The 26,142-nt window shown below is 35.5% G+C and overlaps 1 protein-coding gene across 1 annotated transcript in view; it reads left to right on the plus strand.

Moving 5' to 3' along the window:
- The window catches only part of epha4b (eph receptor A4b), a 151,700-nt gene that overhangs the window by 72,394 nt on the left and 53,164 nt on the right, over window positions 1-26,142 (plus strand). Inside the window, 5 exon segments of the mRNA XM_051134295.1 lie at window positions 4,999-5,154; window positions 8,736-9,071; window positions 13,800-13,912; window positions 18,523-18,685; window positions 20,949-21,057. Of these exon segments, the coding sequence (XP_050990252.1) occupies window positions 4,999-5,154; window positions 8,736-9,071; window positions 13,800-13,912; window positions 18,523-18,685; window positions 20,949-21,057 (877 nt within the window).

Raw genomic sequence — 26,142 nt, forward strand, 5'->3', positions numbered from 1 at the left:
TCTCAGAAACACTTTGAAAGACTTTCAAAGATTGTTACGCAGAAGGGAATTTCCTGTGGCCGTAAGGGCCTATGTGTGCTTGCTCCAGATTGTGTGTGTGTTTTTGGTGTGTGTTTGTGTGGTCAGGCTGCCTGGGAGTTCTGATATACCGCTGTGGACCGGTGCCAGAAAGGAACAGCCAGGCAACCCTCATCAGCAGGCCAAAACTCTCCAGTACAGCGGCACGGTGCCCAGCCTTCACCCCAGACGCTCCGCTTCTGATTAGGCTTTCTAAGAGCACAGCCCTACTCATCTCTTTTTCTATCTCTCTCCTTCTCTTTCCAACCACTACGACCAAACAAAAGGCCCACCACACTCAAGACTAACACACTCTTGAACCTAATTTGAATTTATTTGTTTGCTTATGGCTATTTAGGAGGCTGTGAAATGTATCCCAATTGGCTGACTTTTCATTTGAATCAGAACAATGAAATGGGATGGTGCGGTGTAGTGGTTAAGGCACCGGGGGGTGGTAATTGGAAGATTGCTGGTTCGATCCCTCCATTCACGTCCAAAGGGACTGTCCCTGAGCTTAGTTTTAGACTACTAAAATGAATATGTTTTTTGTAGCTCAGCAGGTAAAACATGACTCAATGCTGTGGTTTGATAGCGCCTCGCTAACAGGTGAGGTTTCCCCACCAGTGCATCATATCAATGAACACATTCAGTGACAAGTATTGATCCAAGTTACTAAGATCACAGTTCTGGAAGGCATGTGTTCCTCCAGGGAGAATGGAGCTGTTGGAGCCATAGCTTAGCTGTTTGCACCAGTGTTGATGACACTACTTCTGCTTGTCAAACTACAGGTAGTCATGAAAGTTCAATCTGTGTTCTGAATGCCTGCTGTTGATTTTCTGGTGAATGATTCATTCATGATTCATTGATTTTAATTAAAATGTCATAACTTAGTCTACTGGCAAAATGACAGACTTCTCTGGTAGCATAAACCTCACTCCTTTCTTAAAAATAACTGTAAGCTTGCATTCAGATTAGCCTCCATCCAATCAAAAGCTGATGAAGTGAAGTCCCCGCCTTTTTTGGCAACACTTTATTTTGGTGGGCTAATTTAGATGTTCTACTTACTATAAGTAACTATTTGCAACGTCATGTCAACTACCAGTCATTAGAGTATTAGTAGACTTTCTTAATATCTGTAGGGCCCTATGAAATGTGTTTAATTTTTTCCCAAATTCAATTTTTTTTCCCAGTTGCATTTTTTCCATTTAAATGTTTATGGAATCTGTGATTAAATTTAAATTTTATAAATAAAAAATCATGTCTGATTAATGGAAATCATGAAAAAACAATATATATATATATATATATATATATATATATATATATTTTTTTTTCCAGAAATACTGTGTTGCCTATTTGATTTTTTTCTGGTAAATAAATTAAGGCATAAAACTATTAATTTCTGTCACAATTTCTTCAAGTTAAACCAAACTTTTAATGGGTTCCCGTGAAGACCTTTAAGTTTCTGTTTGTATATGATATGATGATAATTTATCTTAAAAGAAATGGTAATGTGCTTATAAAGTGACTCTCAGAGCAGTTTTCGAGAGCAATTTAAAATTCACTTTTATTTCTTACCAAATTCAGGTTTTTCCATTTAAATTTTCTTGATTTCAGTTTAACTTAATTAAATTTTAATAATCAAAAGCATCTTTAATGAATTAATTTTATTAGAAAACATTTATTTATTTTCAGAAATACTGTGTTTTCTATTTAATTTTTTATGGTAAATAAATTAAGGCGTTCTGTCACAATTTCTTCAAGTTAAGCCAAACTTTTTTTGATAGGTTGCTGTGAAGACCTTTACGTTTGTATATGATTTGATGATAGTTTGTCTCAAAAGAAACGGTAAAATGCTCATGAAGTGACTCTCAGAGCGTGTACTGATCTACTTTTGGTTATATATCCAAAATTTGGGAAATTCCATGACCACTTCCGCGTTATACAATACATTTTTTAAAGTAATTTTGTTGCTCAAGTAAATGTTTTTTTTTTTTTTTTTTAAATAATGTTTATATATTTATACTGGGAAAACAACACAACTGGAAATGACGCCCATGATAAATCAAAGAAACATTGGATGCTTATGGAAGTTACACATTGTATTTCTATTCATATTTTTAGAGGAAAAGAAAGACAGCAGCGAATGATGTGAGAATGTATAGGAATGAAGGTGGAGATTATATCTTTGCAGTGTAGGGTTATCCTGCCATTCTCTGCTGCTTGTGGATTTATGGGTGAGCATGGGAGCTGCAGGCCTTGATTAAATCCGTGACCTTCACCACTCACACAGGCAATCAAGGCGAGGATAAATTCATCATTGCATTGATCCATCAATTGAATTGCGTTTCCGACACTAGCGATGGCTTGACCTCGGCGGCCAGCAGGATTGTCTAATTTGCTCGCAGTGCAGATTGCTAACGCTCTGGCTTTAACTGCGCCGTGAATTTACGTCTCTACCCCTGAGACACGCCATCACGATCCACCTCCCTCCCACCAACATCCCCTCGACGAGTGCCAAGCAGCAAAGCAATCAAATAAATATGCCCTTTCCAATTCATTAACATTCACACGGCCTCCGAATTTACATACATTAGAATATGCAGAAGCCATGTGTGGTGTTTTTTATTGGCGCCTTGAGCTAGAGCGAGGCTAACACCGTGCTAAAGTCATACTCGCCACCTTCATCTACTCCTCTACGCGCTTCTTCTCTCAGGCCTGTGTTTGTGAGAACACTTCATATTAGTAAATGGGTAAAAGGCTGAATTCCTCCTCACGTATTTTGCACGGTTCCTCAGAGGGACCAAGAAATTGGGTCATCCATTGGGGCTCTGAGGCAAACAAATGAATGTGAGAGGCAGATGTGAAAAAGATGGGAAACAGAAAGCGAGATGGATAGAAAAGAGATAGTGAGATAGCTGTTTTCCCCTTCAGAAATGGTCACATTTTGAGAGGAGAGTCAGGTTGCCGTTCTCTGGTTTGTAAACATAATCGTGGTGTACTCTGAGGCAGGGAAATGTTGGAATTTGAATCCAGGTCTCAAGGATGTGTTTTGGTTTTGCGAAGTCCTTTAGGGACGCTCTGCTACAAGAAACTATTTGTAATTCCTGCACTCGGGCTCGTTTTTCTCCGCTGGTTATTTAAGTCCGTGTTGACTGACCCATTTTTACAGAACAGTGGATGTTGTAACAGCTCTAGAAAGGAAAAAGGAGTGTGTATTTACAGCTGAAGTGTGTACTTTCTGTGCTTCTTAAAAAAGAAGATAATGACTGTTTACAAACAGGTTTCTCAAATGCAGTCTATTATTGGTCAGACAAACAGTCATGCTCCAAACTCATCCTATTTGCTTCTGATGATGACAACTGGTTTTTACATGGTTTTACTGACCAGTATGTTCATTTGTGGACATTAGATGTCAATCTGTAAGACCACGTAGAAAATCTGGTAGATAATCTTTAAAACCTTAAACTGATATATTTTCTTTTGTTTTCATGTTGTTTTGTTTTGTGTTTTGTTTGTAGTTTTGTTTTGTGTTATTTTGTGTTTTGTGTTGTTTCGCATTGGGTTTTTTTTTGTTTCATTTAGTTGTTTCTTTTCATTTTGTTTAGTGTTGTTTGTTTAGTTGTTTTTGTGTTGTGTTTTGTTCCGTGTTGTTTCACTTTGAGTTGTTTTGTTTAGTTATTGTTTTATTTCATTTTGTTTAGTATGGTTTGTTTTTTGTTGTGTTGTGTTTTTTTGTTTTGTATTGTTTCACATTTTGTTTTTTGTTTCGTGTTGTTTTGCTTTGAGTTGTTTTGTTTAGTTATTGTTTTATTTCATTTTGTTTAATATTGTTTGTTTTTTGTTGTGTTGTGTTTTTTTGTTTTGTATTGTTTCACGTTTTGTTTTTGTTTTTTTGTTTCGTATTGTTTTGCTTTGAGTTTTTTTGTTTAGTTTAGTTTTGTTTCATTTTATGTTTAGTATTGTTTGTTTTGTTTTTTGGTGTTTTCTTTTTTATTTTGTTTTGTATTGTTTCACTTCATGTTTCGTTTTGTTTTGTTTCATTTATTTTGTTTTATTTCATTTAGTGTAGTGTTGTTTGTTTGTTTAGTTTTTTGTTGTTTTATATTTTTTGTGTTTTGCTTTGTATTGTTTGACTCCATGTTTTGTTTTGTTCCGTGTTTCACTTTGAGTATTGTTTCATTTAGTTTTTGTTTCATTTAATTTTTCGTGTTGCTTGTTTAGTTATGTTTCTTTGTACAGTTTTCTTTAGTGTTTCGTTTTGTATTGTTTTGCTTCATGTTTTGTTTGTTTGGTTTCGAGTTGTTTCACTTAGAATCGTTTAGTTTTGTTTTATTTTTGTTGTGTTTTTGTTTTGTATTGATTTGTTTCATGTTTTGTTTTTTTGTGTTGTTTCACTTTTTCTTTATTTTCTTTTAGTTTTTCAGTTTGTTTTGTTTATTTTTTGGTTGTGTTGTGTTTTCTTTTGTGTTTTGTTTTGCATTGTTTTTCTTCATGTTTTGTTTGGTGTTTTTTCCTTTGAGCCATTTCATTTAGTTTAATTTAGTTTTGTTTCATTTCAATTTGTTTAGTGTTGTGTTGTTTTTTGTGCTGTGTTTTATATTGATTTGCTTCATATTTTGTTTTTTGTTTGGTTAGAGTTGTTTAGCTTTAAGTTGTTTCAGTTTAGTTTTTTCATTTAATTTTGTTTAGTGTTGTTTGTTTGTTTAGTTCTGCTATTTGTTGTGTTGTGTTTTGTACTGTTTTGTGTCGTTTTGTTCTGTTTTATTTCATGTTGTTTTGCTCTGAGTTGTTTCATTTTGTTTCATTTAGTTTTTTATTTCATTTTTGTTTAGTGGTTTTTGTTTAGTTTAGTTTTTTGTGTTTTGTGTTTTGTTTTGCATTGTTTCGCTTCATGCTTTGTATGTCTAACATTTCAGTCTTCATGTTTCTGTTTTGCAGCCTGCAGGCCAGGCACCTACAAGGCCTCTTCCATGGATGCCTACTGCACCAAGTGTCCTCCTCACAGTTTCTCCCATCAGGAGAAAGCCTCCGAGTGCTCCTGCGAGAAGGGGTTTTACAGAGCGGACATGGACCCGCGGTCAATGGCCTGCACTCGTGAGTGATCCAGCACTACACCAATAAATCTGTTAGATAGATCATGCATGAATGTTGATGTGCAGAGAGATCCATGGATGAATGAGCTGATGGAAAGAGGGATGAATGGATAGGTGGAAGTAATTAGGAATGCATGAATGTACAGTGTAAGTGTATGGATAAAGGGGTGGATGGGTGGGTGGATAGTAAGATGGATGGATGAACTGATAGAAGGAGGGATAAATAGATAGGTGGATGCATGGATGGATAAAATGTTGATTGGATAATTTTAATTATGCATGGATGGATGGACAGACAGATGTATGGAAAAATGGTTTAGAGAACAGGCTGTTAATAAAAAAAAGGTTGGAGGCTGTTTTCCTTATTTATTCTTATAGACTGGGCTCAGTACATTTTCACCTCCATCACTGTCTCATCATCATACATCATGTCAGAATGGACGTTTAGCACTGCATTTACAAGACTGGTGAGGTCACCTTATACAGACTGGGATAGTGAGTCATTGCCTATATATATATGTGTGTGTACTTGTGTGTGTCTGAAGGGCAGAAAGAGAGGAAGGAAAGAAAGAAAGGAACCAGAAAGAAAGAACCCAATACGACAGATCCTAATTAAAGGACTCATTCATCTGATAAGGCAAATCATGCGTGCAGCTAAACATATGGATGTACTTAATGACCTTTAGTTGTAGTACATCAAACACACACTTACACACAAACTCACCTCCCACCCCATACACACACACACGCACTCTCTCTCTCTTCTTGGTTAATGTAATGATAAAATAAATTAGGGCAACAGCAGCAAAATGAGACTGTTTATACTGTATATGAAAATCATGTGGCAGGAAATAAAAATGATGTGCTAATGTGATTACTTTGAAACCAGCTGTAAATCATACACATGCATGTCAACAACATCACATTCAGTTTATGCGCACATCTCAACTTTCACACCTCAAACGTGTAAAACGTGATTTTTTTAATGCCCATTTTGGAAATTGAATTCACATCTTAGTGTTTCCATCGAGCCTTTTTATGCAGTATCCCAAAATGTTTGGAAAATCAGGTGGCTATTATGCTTTTATAAATGCTAGCTATTATTATAAATTCATTTGGTAACAATTTAGTATAAAGACCAATTCTTAAATTAACTAGTTACTTATTAGCATGCCTGTTATTAACATATTGGCTGTTTATTAGCACTTATAAAGCACATATGTGACCCTGGACCACAAAACCAGTCATAAGTAGCACAGGTATATTTGTAGCAATAGCCATCAATACATTGTATGGGTCAAAATGATCATTTTTTTCTTTTATGCCAAAAATCTTTAGGATATTAAGTAAAGAACATGTTCCATGAAGATACTTTGTAAACTTGCTACCGTAAATATGTCAAAATTTTTTATTAGTATTCATTTGGACAACTTTAAAGGCGTGTCAATATTTAGATTTTTTGCACCCTCAGATTCCAGATTTTCAAATAGTTGTATCTTGACCAAATATTGTCCCATCCTAACAAACCATACATCAATGGAAAGCTAATTTATTGATGTATAAATCTCAAAAAAATGACCCTTTGACTGGTTTTGTGTGACGCTGGACCACAAAACCAGTCATAAGGGTCAATTTTTGGCCCACAAAACAAGTCATAAGTAGCACAGGTATATTTGTAGCAATATTCAACAATACATTGTATGGATCAAAATTATTGGTTTTTCCTTTTATGCCAAAAACATTATTAAGTAAAGAACATGTTCCATGAAGATATTTTGTAAATGTCCTACCGTAAATATATCAAAACCTAATTTTTGATTAGTAATATGCATTGCTAAGAACTCCATTTGGACAACTTTTCTCAATATTTAGATTTTTATTTGAAGAACCTCAGATTTCCAAATAGTTGTATCTCTGCCAAATTTTGTCCTATCCTAACAAACCATACATCAATGGAAAGCTTATTTATTCAGCTTTCAGATTTAAAAAAATGACCCTTATGACTGGTTTTGTGGTCCAGGGTCAAATATTCTGTAAGGCCATAATCCTACCCAGTACCTAAAATGAACAGCTACCTTACTAACTATTTATAAGCAGCAAATTAGGAGTGTATTGCAGTTGTAGTTAATGGTTTGTTAATAGTGAGAATTGGTCCTCAAAATAAAGTGTGACCATTTTATACCCAATCCTACCCTTTTTTGACCTTTAAAAGAAGGTCTTTTATCTCAGTGGCTGGGATGATCTTTAGATTGTGCAACATATAGACTTCTTCATCCACAGGTGACCGCAAACACACGCACTGATCTGTGTCCCGGAGGAACCCTCCCTTTCCACTAGCAGCTAGTAGATCTACTGAAATGTCATCACCACAGACATTTAAAGTCCTCCACCCTGATCCCCTGTTTCCTCTGCTTCATTTACTCTCTCTATCCTGAAGCTCTCTCGCAGACTCTTCAAACCCTTTGAGCAGTGAAAGCAGCCATCACTCTCTAGGAATAGAGATGAGCGTGTTTGATTACTGAGGCTTTGCAAAAACAATTTGTGTCCGTGTAGAATACGTGCATTGGCGGATCTTCCTATCCTATTCTCTTTCCTTTGGCTGTATTTTCCTGTTTTCATCCTGCACACTCACTTATTTCAATGAGCAGACACCCTGCTGAACGATGAAACTTTACTGTAGTTGTGCGTAGTTGCAGGTTTAGCAGACTATTAAAGAAAATACCCCATGACAGCACTATCCAGAGCCCCGCAACCTGTTCAGACCTCTCATTATCAAGCCCTCCTTCAAATAACCGTTACCCTAAATGCACTGCTTCAAGGCAATATGGGAAGCATTTAGTGTTAAAGTTCTAGCTAAACAGCACAGGAGAACCTCTAGGTTTTTCTTCATATTTATTTGTTCCTTGTTGTCTCAGCTGGTGTGCTCTTTAGTGAGAGTACTGCACAGTATGGTTTTCCTATTTTTGGTTGGCAGGAGAAGTTGCTCAAGTGTAAGGTTGTTTTATGAGCATTTTTGCTAGATTTTACACTGGCTTCAAAAATGACATTTTACATAATGTGGTCACCCAAAGCCCCTCTGCCACCCCCCTATGTGAATACTGGACGTAGGTTCAACAATATGCAAAAATATTGGTAACACTTTACAATGAGGTTCATTAAGTGACCTACATTAGTTAACATTAACCAAGAATGAACAATACGTCAACAGCATTTATTAATCTTATTCATTTATTTAAGTTTTATTTTTGGGCTTTTGCCTTTATTTGATAGGACAGTAGAGAGCAGACAGGAACGCATTGGGTGAAGAGAGGGGTGCGGGATCGGCAAAGGACCTAAAGAAGGGATTCGAACTCGGGTCGCACACTATATGTCGGCACAAGCGTTTTATCCTCCTTTTAAAAGTCAGTGCATTTATTATAAGTTATTTTGTTTCGTATTATTTTTTGTGACCTTTTCTGGGTCGCAGCCCACTAGATGAGAACCAACAATATAGATTCAAACAGCACAAACACAAACTGGATTTACTAACAAACTGAGCAAACTAAAACCACACTCTTTCTCTTTTTTTTATTTCACTCCCAGGGCCTCCGTCTGCAGCCGAGAACCCTATTTCCACCCTGAACGACACCTCTGTGACTTTAGAGTGGAGTCCTCCCAGAGACAGCGGCGGCCGAGGGGATGTCACCTACAATGTCCACTGCAGAAAGTGTGCCAACGATGGCAAAACATGCAGCCCCTGCAGCAACAGCGTCCATTTCGTACCTAGACAGTTCGGTCTCTCGATCCCTAAAGTGTTGATCACGGACCTGCTGTCCAACACCAACTACACCTTCAGCATAGAGGCGGTGAACGGAGTGTCCGATCTGAGCCCGACTCCTAAACAACAAGTCACTGTCAACATCACCACCGGTCAGACAGGTATTGTGTCTTTTCTTAGATAACAGTGTTTAAATGTTGTTTTTGTACAGTACAGTTAAGGTCAAAAGTTTACACCCCCCTTTCAGAATCTGAAAAACCTTCATTATTTTACCAAAATAAGAGGGATCATACAAAATGCATGTTAGTGTTTATTTAACCCTGGTGAAAAAACCAGCATATGCTGGTAGGTATGTTTTGATGCTGGGATGCTGGTTAGGTATGTTTTGAAGCTGTTCCTTGACCAGCAACGTGACCAGCTAAGACCAGCATAAACCAGCAAAGGACCAGCATAAACCAGCTTAAACCAGCATCAGAACATACCTACCAGCATATGCTGTTTTTTCATCAGGGAATACTGACCTGAATATGATATTTCACCTAAAAGATGTTTACAAATAGTCCACAAGAGAAAATAATAGTTGAATTTATAAAAATTACCCCGTTCAGAAGTTTACACCCCCTTGATTCTTAATTCTGTGTTTCTACCTGAATGATTCACAGGTGTGTTTTTTGGTTTAGTGATAGTTGTTCATGAGTCCCTTGTCCTGAACAGTTTAATTGCCTGCTGTTCTTCAGGAAAAATCTTTCAGGTCCCACAAATTATTTGGTTTTCCAGCATTTTTGTGTATTTTAACCCTTTCCAGCAATGACTGTACGATTTTGAGATCCATCTTTTCACACTGAGGACAACTGAGGGACTCATATGCAACAATTACAGAAGGTTCAAACGCTCACTGATGCTTCAGAAGGAAAAACGATGCATTAAGAGCCGGGGGGTGAAAACTTTTGAACAGAATGGAGATGTGTGCGTTTTTCTTATTTTGCCTAAATATCATATTTTTTCATTTAGTACTGCCCTTTAGAGGCTATAGAAGATACTTGCATGTTCCCAGAAGACAAAATAAGTAAAATTTGCCCTCATATTCAATTTCAAAAAGTTTTCACCCCCCAGCTCTTAATGCATCATTTTGCTTGGTGAGCTTTTGAACCTTCTGTAATAGTTGCATATGAGTCAGTGTGAAAAGATGAATCTCAAAATCATCTGAACATCATGATTATGATCATCATGAACAACTATCACTAAACCAAAAAAACAGCTGTGGATCATTCAGGTAACAACACAGTATTAAGAATGAAGTCTATGTAATCTATTGAACGGGGTCATTTTAATAAATTCAACTATTATTTTCTCTTGTGGACTATATGTAAATGTCTTTTATGTGAAATATCTTTTTCAGGTCAGTACTAAATAAACAATAACATGCATTTTGTATGAACCCTCTTATTTTTCTAAATAATTAACAGATTCTGAAAGGGGGGTGTAAACTTTTGACCTCAACTGTATATATTTTTGTTGCATTGTGCCCACAGTGAAATCTGATGGTTTAAAACCTTACATCAGATCTACTGGCTAAAATTTTGTCACTTCATGCAGCAGTTTGCTTTCAAGACTGATAAATTATTCAATTCTCAAATGTTGCGTCGTGTTGGACCTGGTTGGGGCGCAGCGTTACACTTTGAATGCCAAAGTCGGCACAACGCTACATGTTGATAAACTGAAAACCAGCGTGCCTGAGGCAATTGTTTCTCTGTGAAGAGGTCCTCATTAGATTTCCATAAACAAAACACTCCAAATATGATTTGAAGGAATTTTTGTAGTCAACGTCTGTGCGTCTGTGTTTCAAGAGAGGTAAACAATGTCTCTTTATTCAGTTTTCCCCCCTTTCTTATTCAAAATGTTATACATCCAAAACCTTTACGCTGACAGTGAAGGTTATCTTTTTTTATTCAGTGAGATCTCTCAAAAGTCTCCAGTGTTTGACAGCCCTTGCGTCTGCTGTGTGTTTGCGTTTGTGCGCTGGTCTTTGTGATTCAGCGTATTGTGAATTTTCCCCAGCAGTGTTGCTCTGCTGAAGGTCCCAGCATGCTATATCAGACAAAGCAGAGGTTCGGTACAGCCAGAGGGTTGTTGTTAGACCAAATTGGTGTTTGCAGGTTCCCATCTCTCCCTTTCACACACACACACAACCTCTGTGAAAGTTCATAAGTTCATAGTAATCCAAATGCTCTAAATAATACATGTCATCGAATATGCTATCTACAGTCAGGACTCGTTCTCTAAAATGTGCTGAAGACACAACTGCCCTCACAACTTCCTGTCTCACACCCTTGACGGGCCTACAAGGGTCATCAGTGTAGGCGTGTTCTCATTAAATGTGTGTTTGTGAATGTGTATATGGTGGTATTGGGCCTCGTGTAAGGCTCCGGCTGAGGTATTAAATATGTATGAAGGTGTTCGGGCTGTAGAGGGAAGCTCTTGAGCAGAACGGGCACATGCTGAGAGAGAAGCGCTTAGTGTCGAAACAGGGTCAAAGATCCCAATGATTTATACATTCAACCACGTCAGACCGTGAACCAACCCGAGACTGAATATTATATAGTTTAGAGCAATTTAGGAATTAATGCCACTCATAAAAATTCACATTTAATGGCTTACTCTTCAGAATAAAACTTGCACAAAAAAGTTTTTCAGTCTGATGCAATGGGAGATACTTTTTAAAGTACCACAAGCAAGTTTTATTTATTTATTTTTATTTCATTTATTTATTTCAGAATGTGTTACTTTCTAGTTCATTAGACAAATGAGTGGTTTCTATGTGCTAATGTTTTAAAATGCAGCAAACAAGCAAATCAAGAACACTATATACAAAAAAAAGTAGCTGAAAAGGAAAAAAGTTATTTAAAATTAATAATCAAATGGCTAGAGTGGAGAATCGGTATCTACTATGGTAGGCAAATGCATCTTTCTTTCTTTCTTTCTTTCTGTCTTTCTTTCTCTTTCTTTCTTTCTTTCTTTCTTTGTGTTTTTTTTTATTTTTAATTAAGTAATTAAGTAATTTGAGTTTTTAATCAATTAATGAATTATTATTATTATTATTTGTTTTTGTTTTTTTTTTTGAGAGAGAGAAATAAAATCATGAAGTCTAGGCCATCAGATTTTGCATTTTTATTTAATTATTTATATAATAAAATATAATTGCATATTATTTAATTATTAAATATTTCTGTAAGTATGAGGTGTTTATTATTTGTGTATAATTCAGTATAAAACATTTTTGGAAATAAAAAATACACTATTATTCAAAAGTTTGAGAGGTAGAAAAATATAATAAAAACAGTAATATTTTGAAATATTGTTACTTTCTAGTTCATTAGACAAATAAGTTTCTATGTGCTAGTATTTTAAAATACAGCAAATCAAGAACACTATGAATGATAAATAAATAAGTCTTTCTAATCAAGCACTCTATATTAAGTAAATAAATAAATACATTTCTTTGCTTTTGTGTTTTTAATTATTATTATTATTTTTTTTATTTATTTATTTATTTATTTATTTTAATGGAGATTTGTATAATCGTAAAGTCTTGGCCATCCGAATTTGCGTTTTTTATTTATTATTTCAATTATTAACTATTAAATAATAATTAATTTAATTATTAAATAAAGTATTTATTATTTATATGTAATTATGAAATATTTTTTGAGAAAAAAACCCCACTGTTGTTCAAAAGTTTAAGTAAATACATTAAAAACAGTAATATTGTGAAATATTGTTATCATTTAACTGCTGTTTTTTATTTTAATATACAATGAAATATAACATACCTGTGATGGCAAATCTGAATTTTCAGAATCATTTCTTCAGTCTTCAGTCTCACATAAACCTTCAGAAATCATTCTAATATGCTGATTTAGTGCTTAAGAAACATTTCATTTTTCAACTTATCAATTGTAAAACGTTGCTTAATATTTTTTAATTAAAAATGTGATTTAAAATAAAAATCACTGTAACTTTTTATGTGTTCAATGTATCCTTTCTGAATAAAATTACTAATTTCTTTAGGGAATAAATAAAATAAAATAAAATAAAATAAAATCACTGTCACTTTTTATCTGTGTAATGTATCCTTTCCGAATAAAAGCACTTATTTCCTTAGGAAATAAAATAAAATAAAATAAATAAAATAAAATAAAATAAAATAAAATGGTATAGTATTTGTGAGTTCAACCTTTTTAAAGTAATTTTTTATACATAATAAATAAAATCATTATCCAGTAAACACAGAAAAAATAATTGGTTAAAAAACCTGCAGCAATTATACCTGAACAGAAAATGACTTAAACATAATCTACTGTCATGTAATTTACTGTCTTCAAGGAGTTTCTGTATTTATGTGTGTGTGTGTCTGGTGTAATTTTGAAGGCTGTTCACAGATCTCAGAGCACAGAAAAGGTGAAGGACACCAGGTGAATTTACCTCCCACCATCTGACCAAATATCAGCCCCGCTGTCTCTGCTGCCATCTCCCTCCCCCCTTCTCTTTCTCTTTCTCTCTCCATCCTGCTGTAGCGAGAGAACGGAAGGGACAGACGAGAGAGACAGCGAAGGTGTTAGACTGTGTTTCAAGAGTGTAATTACCTGCTGTTGTGTGGCCCCCTTTGTCTCTCTTTAGACAAAGGTTTCACTTGTGTGTATGCGTGTGGCGCACTCTCAAGTGTGTAAGGGGATTGTGAGCTCTCTGGCTTTATTTTGTAAATGGAATAAAACCATGTGGGTCAAGAAGCTGTGACTGAACTGATATAATATTTACCGTTTAGTATGCACGTCATCAGCTCCTGCAGCTCTTCTTTCTCTCATTCACTCTGCCTCTGTCTCTGTCTGCAGTGAATGTGATCCTGAAGGAGAGAAAGAGTAAAGACAGCATCACGCTGGCCTGGCAGGGACCCGACAGACCAAACGGAGTCATAGTGGAATATGAAGTCATTTACTATGAGAAGGTACATCTCCTCTTATCTCATCTCCTCGCTTCTTATTCTCTCTTTTTGTTATTTGCATCTGCACTTCTCTAACAAGCCGAGTTATCATCCTCACACACAGATTACACACATGCTTCTTTGACCTCCATTAAAAGCTGTAACGATTGCAGTTGTCCAGGCAGCCCTGGCATGTGTAATTGAGGGCTGAAGCATCATCGTGCCTTTGGGAATGAAAGCAATCAGTAGACCCTGTACGCCACAGCTGACTGCTCACACATATATACGCATAGCTCTTTAATTATAACGGGAGAATGAAACCAGGGTTGACGTCACCGATCAAGGAGAATACCTTCACTGTAACACACCTGTATATACACACACATCTAGACTGAAGGAGTACATGCACACACACAGTTGTTAATAAGTAATGAAATCACGTCTGTGAGGGATAAAGATATAGTACATATAAAAATTTATATTCAGCATTTTGTTTTTGTTTTTCTTTGCTTTGCTGTTGTACAAATTGAACAGACTGAATAATATCCCAATTTTTATTTTCATTTTATTGATGTCTCCTATTTTATTTTATTTTATTGAACATGTATGTAGTTTTAATGAACCTGTACACATTGAACAGGTTGCATTTACCCAGTTTTATTTTATTTATTTTATTTTATTTTATTTTATTTTATTTTATTAAAAATGTATTTAGTTGTACACATTAAACAGGCCACACTTTTATTTTTAAATTAATTTAATTTAATTGTTTTTTTATTATTTTATTTTATTTTATTTTGTTTAGTGTAGTTTAGTTTACTTACCCATTTTATTGTATTTAATTTTATTTTTTATTGAACATTTATTTAATTTAATTTAATTTTATTTTATTGAACATTTATTTAGTTTTTTTTATTTTATTTTATTAAACATGTATTTAGTTTTATTGAACCTGTTGTACACATTGCACAGGGTGCACCTACCCAATATTTTATTTTATTTTATTTTATTTTATTTATTATTTTATTGAACCTGTTGTACACATTGCAAAGGCTGCACTTACCCATTTTTTTATTTTATTTTTTATTTTATTTTATTTTATTGAACATTTACTTACTTTTATTTTATTTTATTGAAAATGTATTTAGTTTTATTGAACCTGTTGTACACATTGAAGAGGCTGCACTTACCCAGTTTTATTTAATATTTAATTTAATTTAACCTTTTTTATTATTTTGTTTTATTTAGTTTATTATTTAGTTTTATCTTATTTTATTGAAAATGTTTATGGAACCTGTTATACACATTGAACAGACTACACTTACCCAATATTTATTTTATTTTATTTATCATTTATTTTGTTTATCACAGACTGAACAGATTACACCATAAATCAACTTAATTTTCATTCCCATGAAATTAAATATGGCATCTCCTCTGAGATCTGTTCTTAACCAAAGCATACTGTCTGGTTACAGGCAAAAAGATTTTTTTTTTTTCATCAGTCGTGCACAGATGCAATCGTTTGACCCATTCTAGTCTGGCACACATACTGGTTGCTGTGCGATTATGGGATGTCAGCTCAGACTGAATGCCCAGATGGGTGTCTGGCATTGGAGAGCGTGTGGTTCATGCTGTGTTTGTTGGAACTGGAACGATCCCACGCTCTCAGGCACAAACCTGCTCTGCACTCCTTCATTCTGGGTGTGGTGGACAGGGACCAAGTCTTTCCCAGAACCCATTTGGTTATGGGATGCTCTTTAATATTTGGAAAAGATTTATTCGTTTTGAAAGGGAGTATTGGCTGCATCACTGGACTGATTCAGTGACTGGTAGCTAGTGGCTCACTGAGGAATACTATGTCTCATTTTGTCCATTCTAGGATATATATAATGAGTATTATAAGATCATATTGCAAGACTTGCATACCTTGAATGCAACTTAAAATGCTTTGGATTATAGTGCCAGCCAAATGCGTAAATGTACATATAATGTGTAACCAGACTGCTGACTGCAAGAATAAAAATCAGTCAGCCACATCCAAACTAGAACTTTCAGCCAGCTCTTGCCATTTTTGTGTACAATATGCTTCAGAGAATAAGTGAATCTGCCATGTTAAGTGTTAGCTGGCAATCTTGGTAATTACTGTAAAATTAATCAACTCACAGTATTCATAGACTCACATTCACACACCACTGCAGATGTCTGACTCATGTAACTATAATCACACCAATAATCATGTCAAACAGTGTAAATTAAAGCCTTGGCCTGGTCTGTTAGCACCCCAGCATCTGCCTCTCTAAAATGACTCAAAATATGATGCCTGCTGGCTACAGTGTTAACATGCTGCTGAAATAATATCCTCCATTAATCCTCTTATGTCATATTCTACAGCACAACCTCGAAATTCTGCTGCTCTACATGCTGCACATCAACGCTGCCACCCTGCCGTTTACTTGAAATAGCTTTAACAATTATATTAGACTGAATGGTTAACATTGTTAGCGTATCACCACAGTCTTAAAGGAACACTCCACTTTTTTTGAAAATATGCTCATTTTCCAACTCCCCTTGAGTTAAACAGTTGAGTTTTACCGTTTTCGAATCCATTCAACCGATCTCCGGGTCTGGCGGTAGCACTTTTAGCATAGCTTAGCATAGATCATTGAATTGATCAGACCGTTAGCATCTCGCTCAAAAATGACCAAAGAGTTTAGATATTTTTCCTATTTAAAACTTGACTTTTCTGTAGTTACTTTGTGTACAAAAACGTACAGAAAACTAAAAGTTGCGATTTTCTAGGCTGATATGGCTAGGAACTATACTCTCATTTCGGCGTAATAAACAAGGAACTTTGCTGCCGTACCATGGGTGCAGCAGACGCAATAATATTATGCAGCCGTTAACTTTGCCGGCTGCAACTCTGCATCTACACAAACTTAGTGCCGGTCACTTTCAGGCGCTGCGTAATATCATTGCGCCTGCTGCACCCATTGTACGGCAGCAAAGTTCTTTGATTATTACGCCAGAATTAAAATGAGAGTAAGGTTCGTAGCCATATCAGCCTAGAAAATCACAACTTTTCATTTTCCGTCAGTCTTAGTACACAATGTAACTACAGAAGAGTCAAGTTTTAAATGGGAAAAATATTGAAACTCTTTGGTCATCTCCTACATTGTGCACTACATGACATTCACCATATAGTAAACACTGACACTGTGAACAAGTGACCGATCTCAGACGCAGATTCAACGGCTGCGTCCGAAAGTTCTAAAATGCTGCCTTCGGAGGCAGCATTCCAAGGCAGGAAGGCATCAAGGCACATCCGAATTCTAATTCTGCTTCACTTCCTGTCTCCGGAGGTACCTTCTTCTGATGGAATTTTGAAGGCAGCATAGATGTATCCTTCGCTGCCTTCGATTTCCCACAATCCTGTGCATGTGCGTCACATAGGCTATATAAATAAAGATATTCTGGTGAAATTAGACTTGTTAATTTATATAATAGATGAGATCTTGACCATGATATACTTTATGAATCGTAATAGTGTAAAAAGCATAATAAATAATATTGTTAGTAATAATAGTATTTAATAAAATGTTAAAAGGGTTCAAATGAGTAGTGAATAAGAATAACATTTACAATATACTACCGATAATAACGAAACAGCCACTAATAACAATGACCTGTTCTGCAATATTATTTGCATCAGTGCTTTTATTTATTTAAGCAAAAAGCCATTCTCAGTCGTCTTCTCCGACGCACAGACCTTCGGTGGGTAATGACATTGAGGTCTTTATGTATTATTAAAGCATTTATATATAGCTGTATAAGATCGTTTTTCTACAAAATCTACAACTTAACGATTAGGTAACCTAGCAACGGCGTCACGTTCTGCTGCCTCTGAAGTCTATCCGAAACTGTTTCTGGAGTTGCCTTCGCAGCCTTCGAAGTCACTGCCTGATAAGGCAGCGAGGCAGCAAGTCAGCTGACTAGACTTTCGGACGCAGTCAACGTCAATTTTTTGGGTAGGGGGCGGGACACTGCGGATTCTAGAGAGCATTTGATTGGACAGAAGGTTTGATGAGAAGCTGAAGTGCACCATGATGTCATCAAAATCGTTGATTCATATTGGCGGAAGTGAGAGACTGTATGTTTTAAATGCTCATATCCTGTAAACACGAATTTTGTTGTTGTTTTGGAGCACACTATCTTATAGATAACCTTAAGGCTAACATATTCATACTAAAAGCCAAAAAACTTTGATTTTGACTTCATGGGGACTTTAACACAAGCCTTAAAGGAGATCTATTAGGCCCCTTTTTTACAATATGTAATATAAGTCTCAGGTGTCCCCACAATGTGTATGTGAAGTTTCAGCTCAAAATACCCGACAGATCAATTATTATGTAATTTTGAAAATGCTTATTTTGAGTGCCAACTCAAGCTTAGTGCTTTGCTGTCAAATCTGTATAAACATAAAATACAAGAAATAAATATGCAACTCCACGTATTAACACAAAACAATAGTAATCTTGTGATTAAATGACTTATATTTTTAATAATCCCACACACATTACAACAATCCACGCCGTAAGTGTGAATATGAATGTTGTTGTGTTTTTCCATTCCAGAACCAAAGAGACCAGAACTACACGGTTCTGAAGACCAAAGCCCACACAATGACAGTGGAGGGGCTGAAGCCGGGCACCACCTATGTTTTCAGAGTGAGGGCACGCACTGACGGAGGGTACGGCAACTACGGTGGAGAGATAGAGCTGGAGACCAGTCATGAGGGTAATAATTTTATGATTTTCTCAAAGGTTTCCTTTTTCTTTTACTTTCTTTACTTCTATATGATGGCCAAAATTTTTAGAACACTAGTCTTTTCAGCAGCTAAAAAATGGTTTTAAGTTAGTTATTTCTATTTCTATTCTTTTGCTGTAGTGCGTCAGTAGAAAGTATCAGTTTACATTTCCAAACATTCGTTTGGCCATTAATAGTAATAACGCAGGTCAGATCAGATCTTTGTGTGGAGCACTGGCTGTTGTCAGACTCCTTGTGCAAACAAAAATCTCACTGGATTATTACAATTAATTGCAAAATGAATGCTTGAAAATGTAAACTGATATTTCGTACTCTCACACTACAGCAAAAGATATAAGTAACTGACTTAACATTTTTTAGCTGGTGAAAATACTAACTGTTCTAATCATTTTGGCCACCACTGTATGTTTTGTTCCTCTTTCCATTGTTGAGCAGATGCTGGGAGTTTCAAGACGCTGCTTGGGATTTAATATGGTGAACTAGTGTGTGACTTATTTTCCAAACCTCCTGCTTATGCCCGTTGGGAGGCGAGCATGGTGTGTGTCACCGTGTCTTGTGAGGACAAACAAGGCTGTGTTGAGTCTATGTTCCTTTGATGGGGATCAAAGAATGGAGGCACATTTTAAAAGGCTTTGGGGCATGCGGTAAACACAGAGACCTTGTGGTATATGCACCTAATTTAAAGCACGTTACGGCCCGACGAGCATCTCTGGAAGCATATCACAGAGCTCAGCGGACCTGATCTGCCAGGCTGAAAGTTAACGGAGTCCAGTAGTAATTGCTCTTTTGATTATATGAGAAATGCTTAAGCCTTTGGCTCACGGTGACATTCATAAACGGCTTACACCACGTGCATTTGTTCATACGATACACATCAGAGCAGAAAGGGCAGCACTGTAAATTGCATACGTCTTTAGTCTGATAATGTAGGAAAAATCCCTTGGCTAGCCGTTAGCTTATTATAGTTTTTCTTATGGCACGATCTTATAACTATGTTTAGCATATTTCATGCAACTGCACCTGACTCGTTGTGATCTCTTTCTGTACATGGTGCATAACTGAGATTGTTGAATGGACTCGAGTGGAATTCTAAATCAATTCCTGTTGCTGGAGATATTCATTTTCCTGAAAGAGGCGGTTACTCATGCATTGCCGGGCTTGATAAATGATGTATTTGTTTTGAGTAATGAGTCGATTGCAGCAGCATAAAATCCATATACTCGCTGTGAAACTTTCAAACCGAGCCTGTTATTCCCTCTGTTAACATACCTATTTGGATGGCATGCGTAAATTAGAAAATTGACTCCTGCATTGGTCTGCATATTTAGTGCCCAAATGCAGCTGGTTCTGGTTTTTTAGAGCGAACCAAAGCACAGTTTGACATTGAAGCTAAATATTTAACCCTCGTTGGAGACCACATACTTTAAAAAACATATTTCGTTTCATGAAGGTTCTCCATGAAAGATGTTACATTACTTATTTGGTATAAAATAATGAATAAATGCAATGCATTTTTAACAACCAATGTCACTGTACTGCATAAAAAGAAATATTTTGAATGCAAGTTAAAACAGAAATATACAAGCCTGTGTTAAAACAGAAGGTTAAAGTTTCAGTGTTGCTTATTTCATTTGTTTTTGTTGCTGTTCTTATCATTATATATATATATATATATTTTAATTTTACATTACAGTAGTATTATTGCAGCAGTAATGTATTTCTTTATTGATTTGTTTATAAATTATTATTTTATATTCATCTAGGGCTGTCAAACGATTAATCGCGATTAATCGCATACAAAATAAAAGTTTGAGTTTGTCTAATATATGTGTGTGCACTGTGTGTAATTATGTATATATAAATACAAACACGTTCATGTATATATTAAAAAAATATTTACAAGTATATGTATTTATTATAATTTTAATATAATTTATATTATATATAAATATAAATATTTTGTACATAACATATTTCTCTTAAATATATGCATTAATTTGTGTGTATTTATATATACATAATTGTTACACACAGTACACACACATTTATTAGTCAAACTCAAACTTTTATTTTGTATGCGATTAATCGCAATTAATCTGTTGTTTTTTTGATTAGGCCAGAGGAACTCATTGAGGTCTTTGAGGCCAAACAGAAAGTGAGTCAATCTCAAAAACAGAACATAAGTGTTAACACTGACGCAAATGTGTCTCTTTTTCTCATTTTCCATCTTTAGATATGCTGGCCATTGGGGACCCTAACCAGTCCACAATCCTTGCAGTGTCCATAGCCGGTGGCATTGTGCTCCTTATCTTCCTGGTGGCGTGTTTTGTAGTGAGCGGACGGTAAGAATGGACTTCCTTTTAACACCATCTGACCTTTGCTTCAGTCGTTCTGTCCTTCTAAACCATCTTGGAGGAAAGTGTGCTGGTCCCGAGGGCTGATAAAACAGAGCAAAATAAAAGCGCTTCCGTGCGTTAGATCTGAGAGCTGCTGTCAAATGGCGATTTTACAAGAAATTGAACCTTGAATTAGAAAATGAAGTGTGGATTCTTCCATGCCGAAGCATTTAAAAGAACTAGAACAGCCCGTACAGGCACTCGGTGATGTGTGTCTTATAGGCTCCTAAAAACCAAGAAGAAAGCGTTTGAAATTGAAGTCTGAGGAGACATTTTGCACAGCGTCTTTGCTATTCAAACAATAGCTGAAGCAGAAAAGACGGTGCAGTCAGTTGGAAGAAACGTACTGAGCCTATAAATTAATGCTGATAATAAATATACTCTGACTGAATTAAATAGCGGTTTCTTTCTCGAACAAAGCTCGCCCGAAGTCTCTAAAAACATTAGTATTGATCTGAGGTGATTGCCTATCATGCTGAGTGCCCTATTCAGTATTGACTAGAAAAGACCCATGTTTGCCTGCTGAGAGCATGTAGAAATGCACGTAATGGATTCATGTGCAACAAATAATTAATCTCAAACCACTCAACTACAAACCAAAACAATAAATATGTACGACTGCAATACGCAAGACCAGAAAAAGTGGTGTGCTAGAGCGATTCTCGGCAGGTTTTACCCACAAGCCAGTGCAGCTTCATGCATTTCCTATTGGAGCTCTCTGTCCAGAGTGAAAGCTGGAAAAACAGTGCATTGAGAGAACAGCCAATGTTGATTGGTGCTCCTCAGATAACTGTAGAAGAGAAGACAGAAGTGGTGGTGAACACTCAGTAGAAGAATTTAGGGAAGACTAGTTTTCAGTAACTAGTTTTTATGGCCAGTGTCTGAATTTGAAAAACGAATTGCAACTTTTCTGAGAAGATTTTAGCATGCTGACAGCGTGTTGTCTTTAGTGTGCTGTTGGATTGTCAGCACAGTGATGTTGCATTTCTAAATTCCTCTCCTTTGAGGTGCCGTTAGAAATGCAGCGCCTTGAACAATACATTTCAACACAGTTACTGTCAGATTTCAAATCGTCTGCTTTGAGCAATGTTCCTGTCAGTGCTTATCCATATGGCCTTCGGTTTTTTGTGCAGACTATTAGTTATTATTTAGTGTATTTGCTGAGTATTCGTCAGTTACTCTTTAAATTCAGTCTGTGCTGTTTTTGTCAATATTAGTCTAAGTACATTAATGTTCGTTATTTTTTATTTATGAAATTGATGCTTTATTCGGAAAGGATTAAAATGATCAAAAGTGACAGTAAAATGTACAAAACATGCTGTTCTATTTAAGCAATATTAAATACAGTTGAAATCAAAGATTTACATCTTGCAGAATCTGCAAAATGTTAATTATTTTACCAAAATAAGATCATACAAAATGCATGTTATTTTTTATTTAGTACTGACCTGAATAAGATGTTTCACATAAAAAAGACATTTACGTATAGTCCACAAGAGAAAAATAATAATTTATAAAAATGACCTGTTCAAAAGTTTACATATGCTTGATTCTTAATACTGTGTTTTTACCTGAATTTTACCTGATTTGTTTAGTGATACTTGTTCATGAGTCGCTTGTTGGTCCTGAAGAGTTAAACTGCTGTTCTTCAGAAAAATCCTTAAGGTCCAACAAATTCTTTGGTTTTTCAGCATTTTTGTGTATTTGAACCCTTTCCAACGATTGTATGATTTTGAGATCTATTTTTTTCACACTGAGGACAATTTAGGGACTCATATGCAACCATTACAGAAGGTTCAAACACTCACTGATGTGCCAGAAGGAAAATGATGCATTAAAAGCTGGGGGGTGTAAACTTTTGAACGAAATGAGGATGTGTACATTTTTCTTATTTTGCCTAAATATCTTTTTTTTTTTTTTAGTACTGCCTTTTAGAAGCTACAGAAGATACTTACATGTTTTCCAGAAGACAAAATAAGTTACATTTACCCTGATCTTTGAATTCCAAAAGTTTTCACCCCCCGACTCTTAATGAATCATCTTTTTAAACAAAAAACAGCTGTGGATCATTCAGGTAGTAACACAGTATTAAGAATCAAGTTTGTGTAAAGTTTTCAATTATTATTTTCTCTTGTGGACTATTTGTAAATGTCTTTTATGTGGAATATCTTATTTAGGACTGTTCTAAATAAAAAATAACATGCATTTTGTATGATCCCTATTATTTCGGTAAAATAATGAACATTTTGCAGATTCTGCGAGGTGTATGTAAACTTTTGACTTCAACTGTATGTGTTCTCAGTTTGTCACACCATAGAAAAAGGTGAGGGCCCAAGCTCAGTCATCGCCCAAGAAAACCTGAACACAAGTATTGTGAAAAATAGACATAATATGTCTAATTAGGCCTAATTGAACAGGGCTTGCATAAGTCAACTATTTATTCAAACGTACTGTAGTAATATATTCGAAAAGCTATGCTCTAGACTTTTTAACATTGAAGATATACAGTCTTTCCCACAAATTTGAGGCCCCCAAATGTACTTTACATTATTCCACCGTGTGCAAGTTTGCCAGAAGATTATTCCTTTGGCTACAGGCCTCAGGCGTAAGTCTTCACTGTAGCACAGCTGTCTGACATACTATAGAAAGATTATGCAAACGCTATCGTTCTTCAGAGAGAAGTCGGACCTCAATAATCCCTGCCGGCCAGCTATGTGTCCTCGAGGTGAACCGTTGGCTTACTTTCAAACATTGAGAATAGTTTCATTTCATGCAGCTCAGGATTTCAGGGCGAGAGATCGAACAACATAATCACCTTACAGCTCCTCATGTCTTGGTCTGCCGAAATCCCACTTGACCTGTTGAGTCCATTTTGTTTCCTCTTACCATTACGTCTTTATAGCTGCCAAGTATATCCATCTTTTTTTTATAAGAATCAGATCAGGGAGAAAGAAAGAATGAGCAAATGAATGAGAGAACAAGCGAGCACTTGAATAAAGTAAACAAACATTAATGAACGAACAAACAAATGAGCGAACAAACAGTAACAGAGTGGCTGGTTAGACTTGAAATATCCAGCTTGTTTTACTTCATTATTTTCTGTCTCTATTCCCTATACTCCTCGTCTCTCTCTGTCTCTTTCTCTCTCCCTCCTTCTCCCTTTTCTATCTGTAAGAACATGAGCAATATTTTGCTAAGGCTACGGCACCGTTAGCATATTTTTGTACTGTTGATGACTTCACCTGGCTCACAGAGATAATACATAATTTAGAGATTTTAACATCAGCATTGGCTGTTCCACTGCTATAATACTTGTAGCTTACTAGAAAGACTAAGGCTGGGATTTGTGCTTTAATATGATCATTTGAAATACAGCTAATTAGTGTCATTCCCCTTGTTGAATAAAAATGAGCAAGCATGATTAGCATACCATAAAAATGCATGTTTGTAAACAGCCATACAGTCAAATTCTCAGTAATGAAACTGTAAGTGCACTGTTTAATAGAAATAAAGTTTTGGTTGGAGCCATTAGCACACAAGCTATTTCTTTCTCTTCTTTCCATTCGCTGTGATCTCTTTAGTTTTTGTGTGAATAAAATAGCAGCTGAAATCAAAATAAGTAAATAAATAAATAATGCTATTTTAATTTGCTTGTTCAGTGCATGAGGGACTTACGTTGGCTGACAGAATACAGAATATTTGTGGTCTTGTATATGGACAACAGGAGAAACTGGCATGTGTTACAGCAGGCAGATGGTGTTCAGTCATCAAATTCAGACTACTTTTTTTTTTTTTTAAGTCTGCTTCCCTAAAAAGCAATTAAAACACGGCAGGTGGGTGCTAACGGCTGGGAAACTCCTTCAAGTTTAGCTCTTCGACTTATCAAACATCACTGCTGCTCTCATCATTGCCAGACAATTATTTTTGTTTTCAACTTATGAGAAAGTTGGAAAATCTATTTTCCTCCCACGTCTAACCCACCCTATCCTTTAGGATAATCTCTTTTAAGCCGTATCCTCAGTGGAGCGCCTAATTATTTGGCGCGCACGCTACACATGCCAACATTTGTCTTTTAATTACATTTTTAATATTTTCCGCCACACGCAAATCAAGCAAGCACATTATTTTTTGAATAATTATCAATAGCTACTGTATTTTAAAAAAAAATTCAATAAACTATTCGTATGAATTGCACTTTTATGCATCTCAAAGGTGGATTCAGTAATTTTTTATTTTTATTTTTTTCCTATAGTTCAGTCAGTAATGAACATTTGCTGACCCTCAGGCCATACAAGATGTAGATGAGTTTGTTTTTTCATCTGAACAGATTTAGAGATATTTAGAATTACATCATTTGCTCACCAATGGATGCACTGCAGTGAATGGGTGCCGTCAGAATGAGAGACCGTGGACATGGACTGGAGTCGTGTGGATTGCTTTTGGATTACTGTGATGTTTTTATCAGCTGTTTAGAAAAGTAATGAAAAAGTAATCAAATCTAATCCGATACTTTTAATACAGATTACATTTTATTAGTTTTTGATTACTTTTCTAAACAGCTGATAAAAATATAAAGTAATCCACACAACTCCAGTCAATCAATTAACGTCAGTTGACGTAAAAATATGCATGTTTGTGAAAAACAAATCCATTATTAAGAGGTTTCAAACGAATGTTTAAAATCATATAGTGAATTGTCAATGGCTTATTTGTTTACTGAATGGATTAGGTTGTCTCATGATGCTAAGTTAAGATCACATGACCAGTGTTGGGAAGGTTACTTTGGAAATGTAGTAGGTTACAGATTACAAGTTACCATATTTGAAATAGTTTAAACTATTTCAGTTACTTCATTAATGTAACTAATTACATTTACAATACTTTTTAATGACTTTTCAATATTTCTAACAAATGTTTTCAAAAGGGCTGCTCTCGACTAAAAAATTTCTGTTCGACTAGTAGTTGTTAATTTTAAGCATTTGTCGACTATTAGTCGCACGTTAATTAATAAACCATATAAATCATAATAAT

This window comes from Labeo rohita, chromosome 2 (genome assembly GCF_022985175.1).
Source record: "Labeo rohita strain BAU-BD-2019 chromosome 2, IGBB_LRoh.1.0, whole genome shotgun sequence".
Taxonomy (NCBI): Eukaryota; Metazoa; Chordata; class Actinopteri; order Cypriniformes; family Cyprinidae; genus Labeo; species Labeo rohita.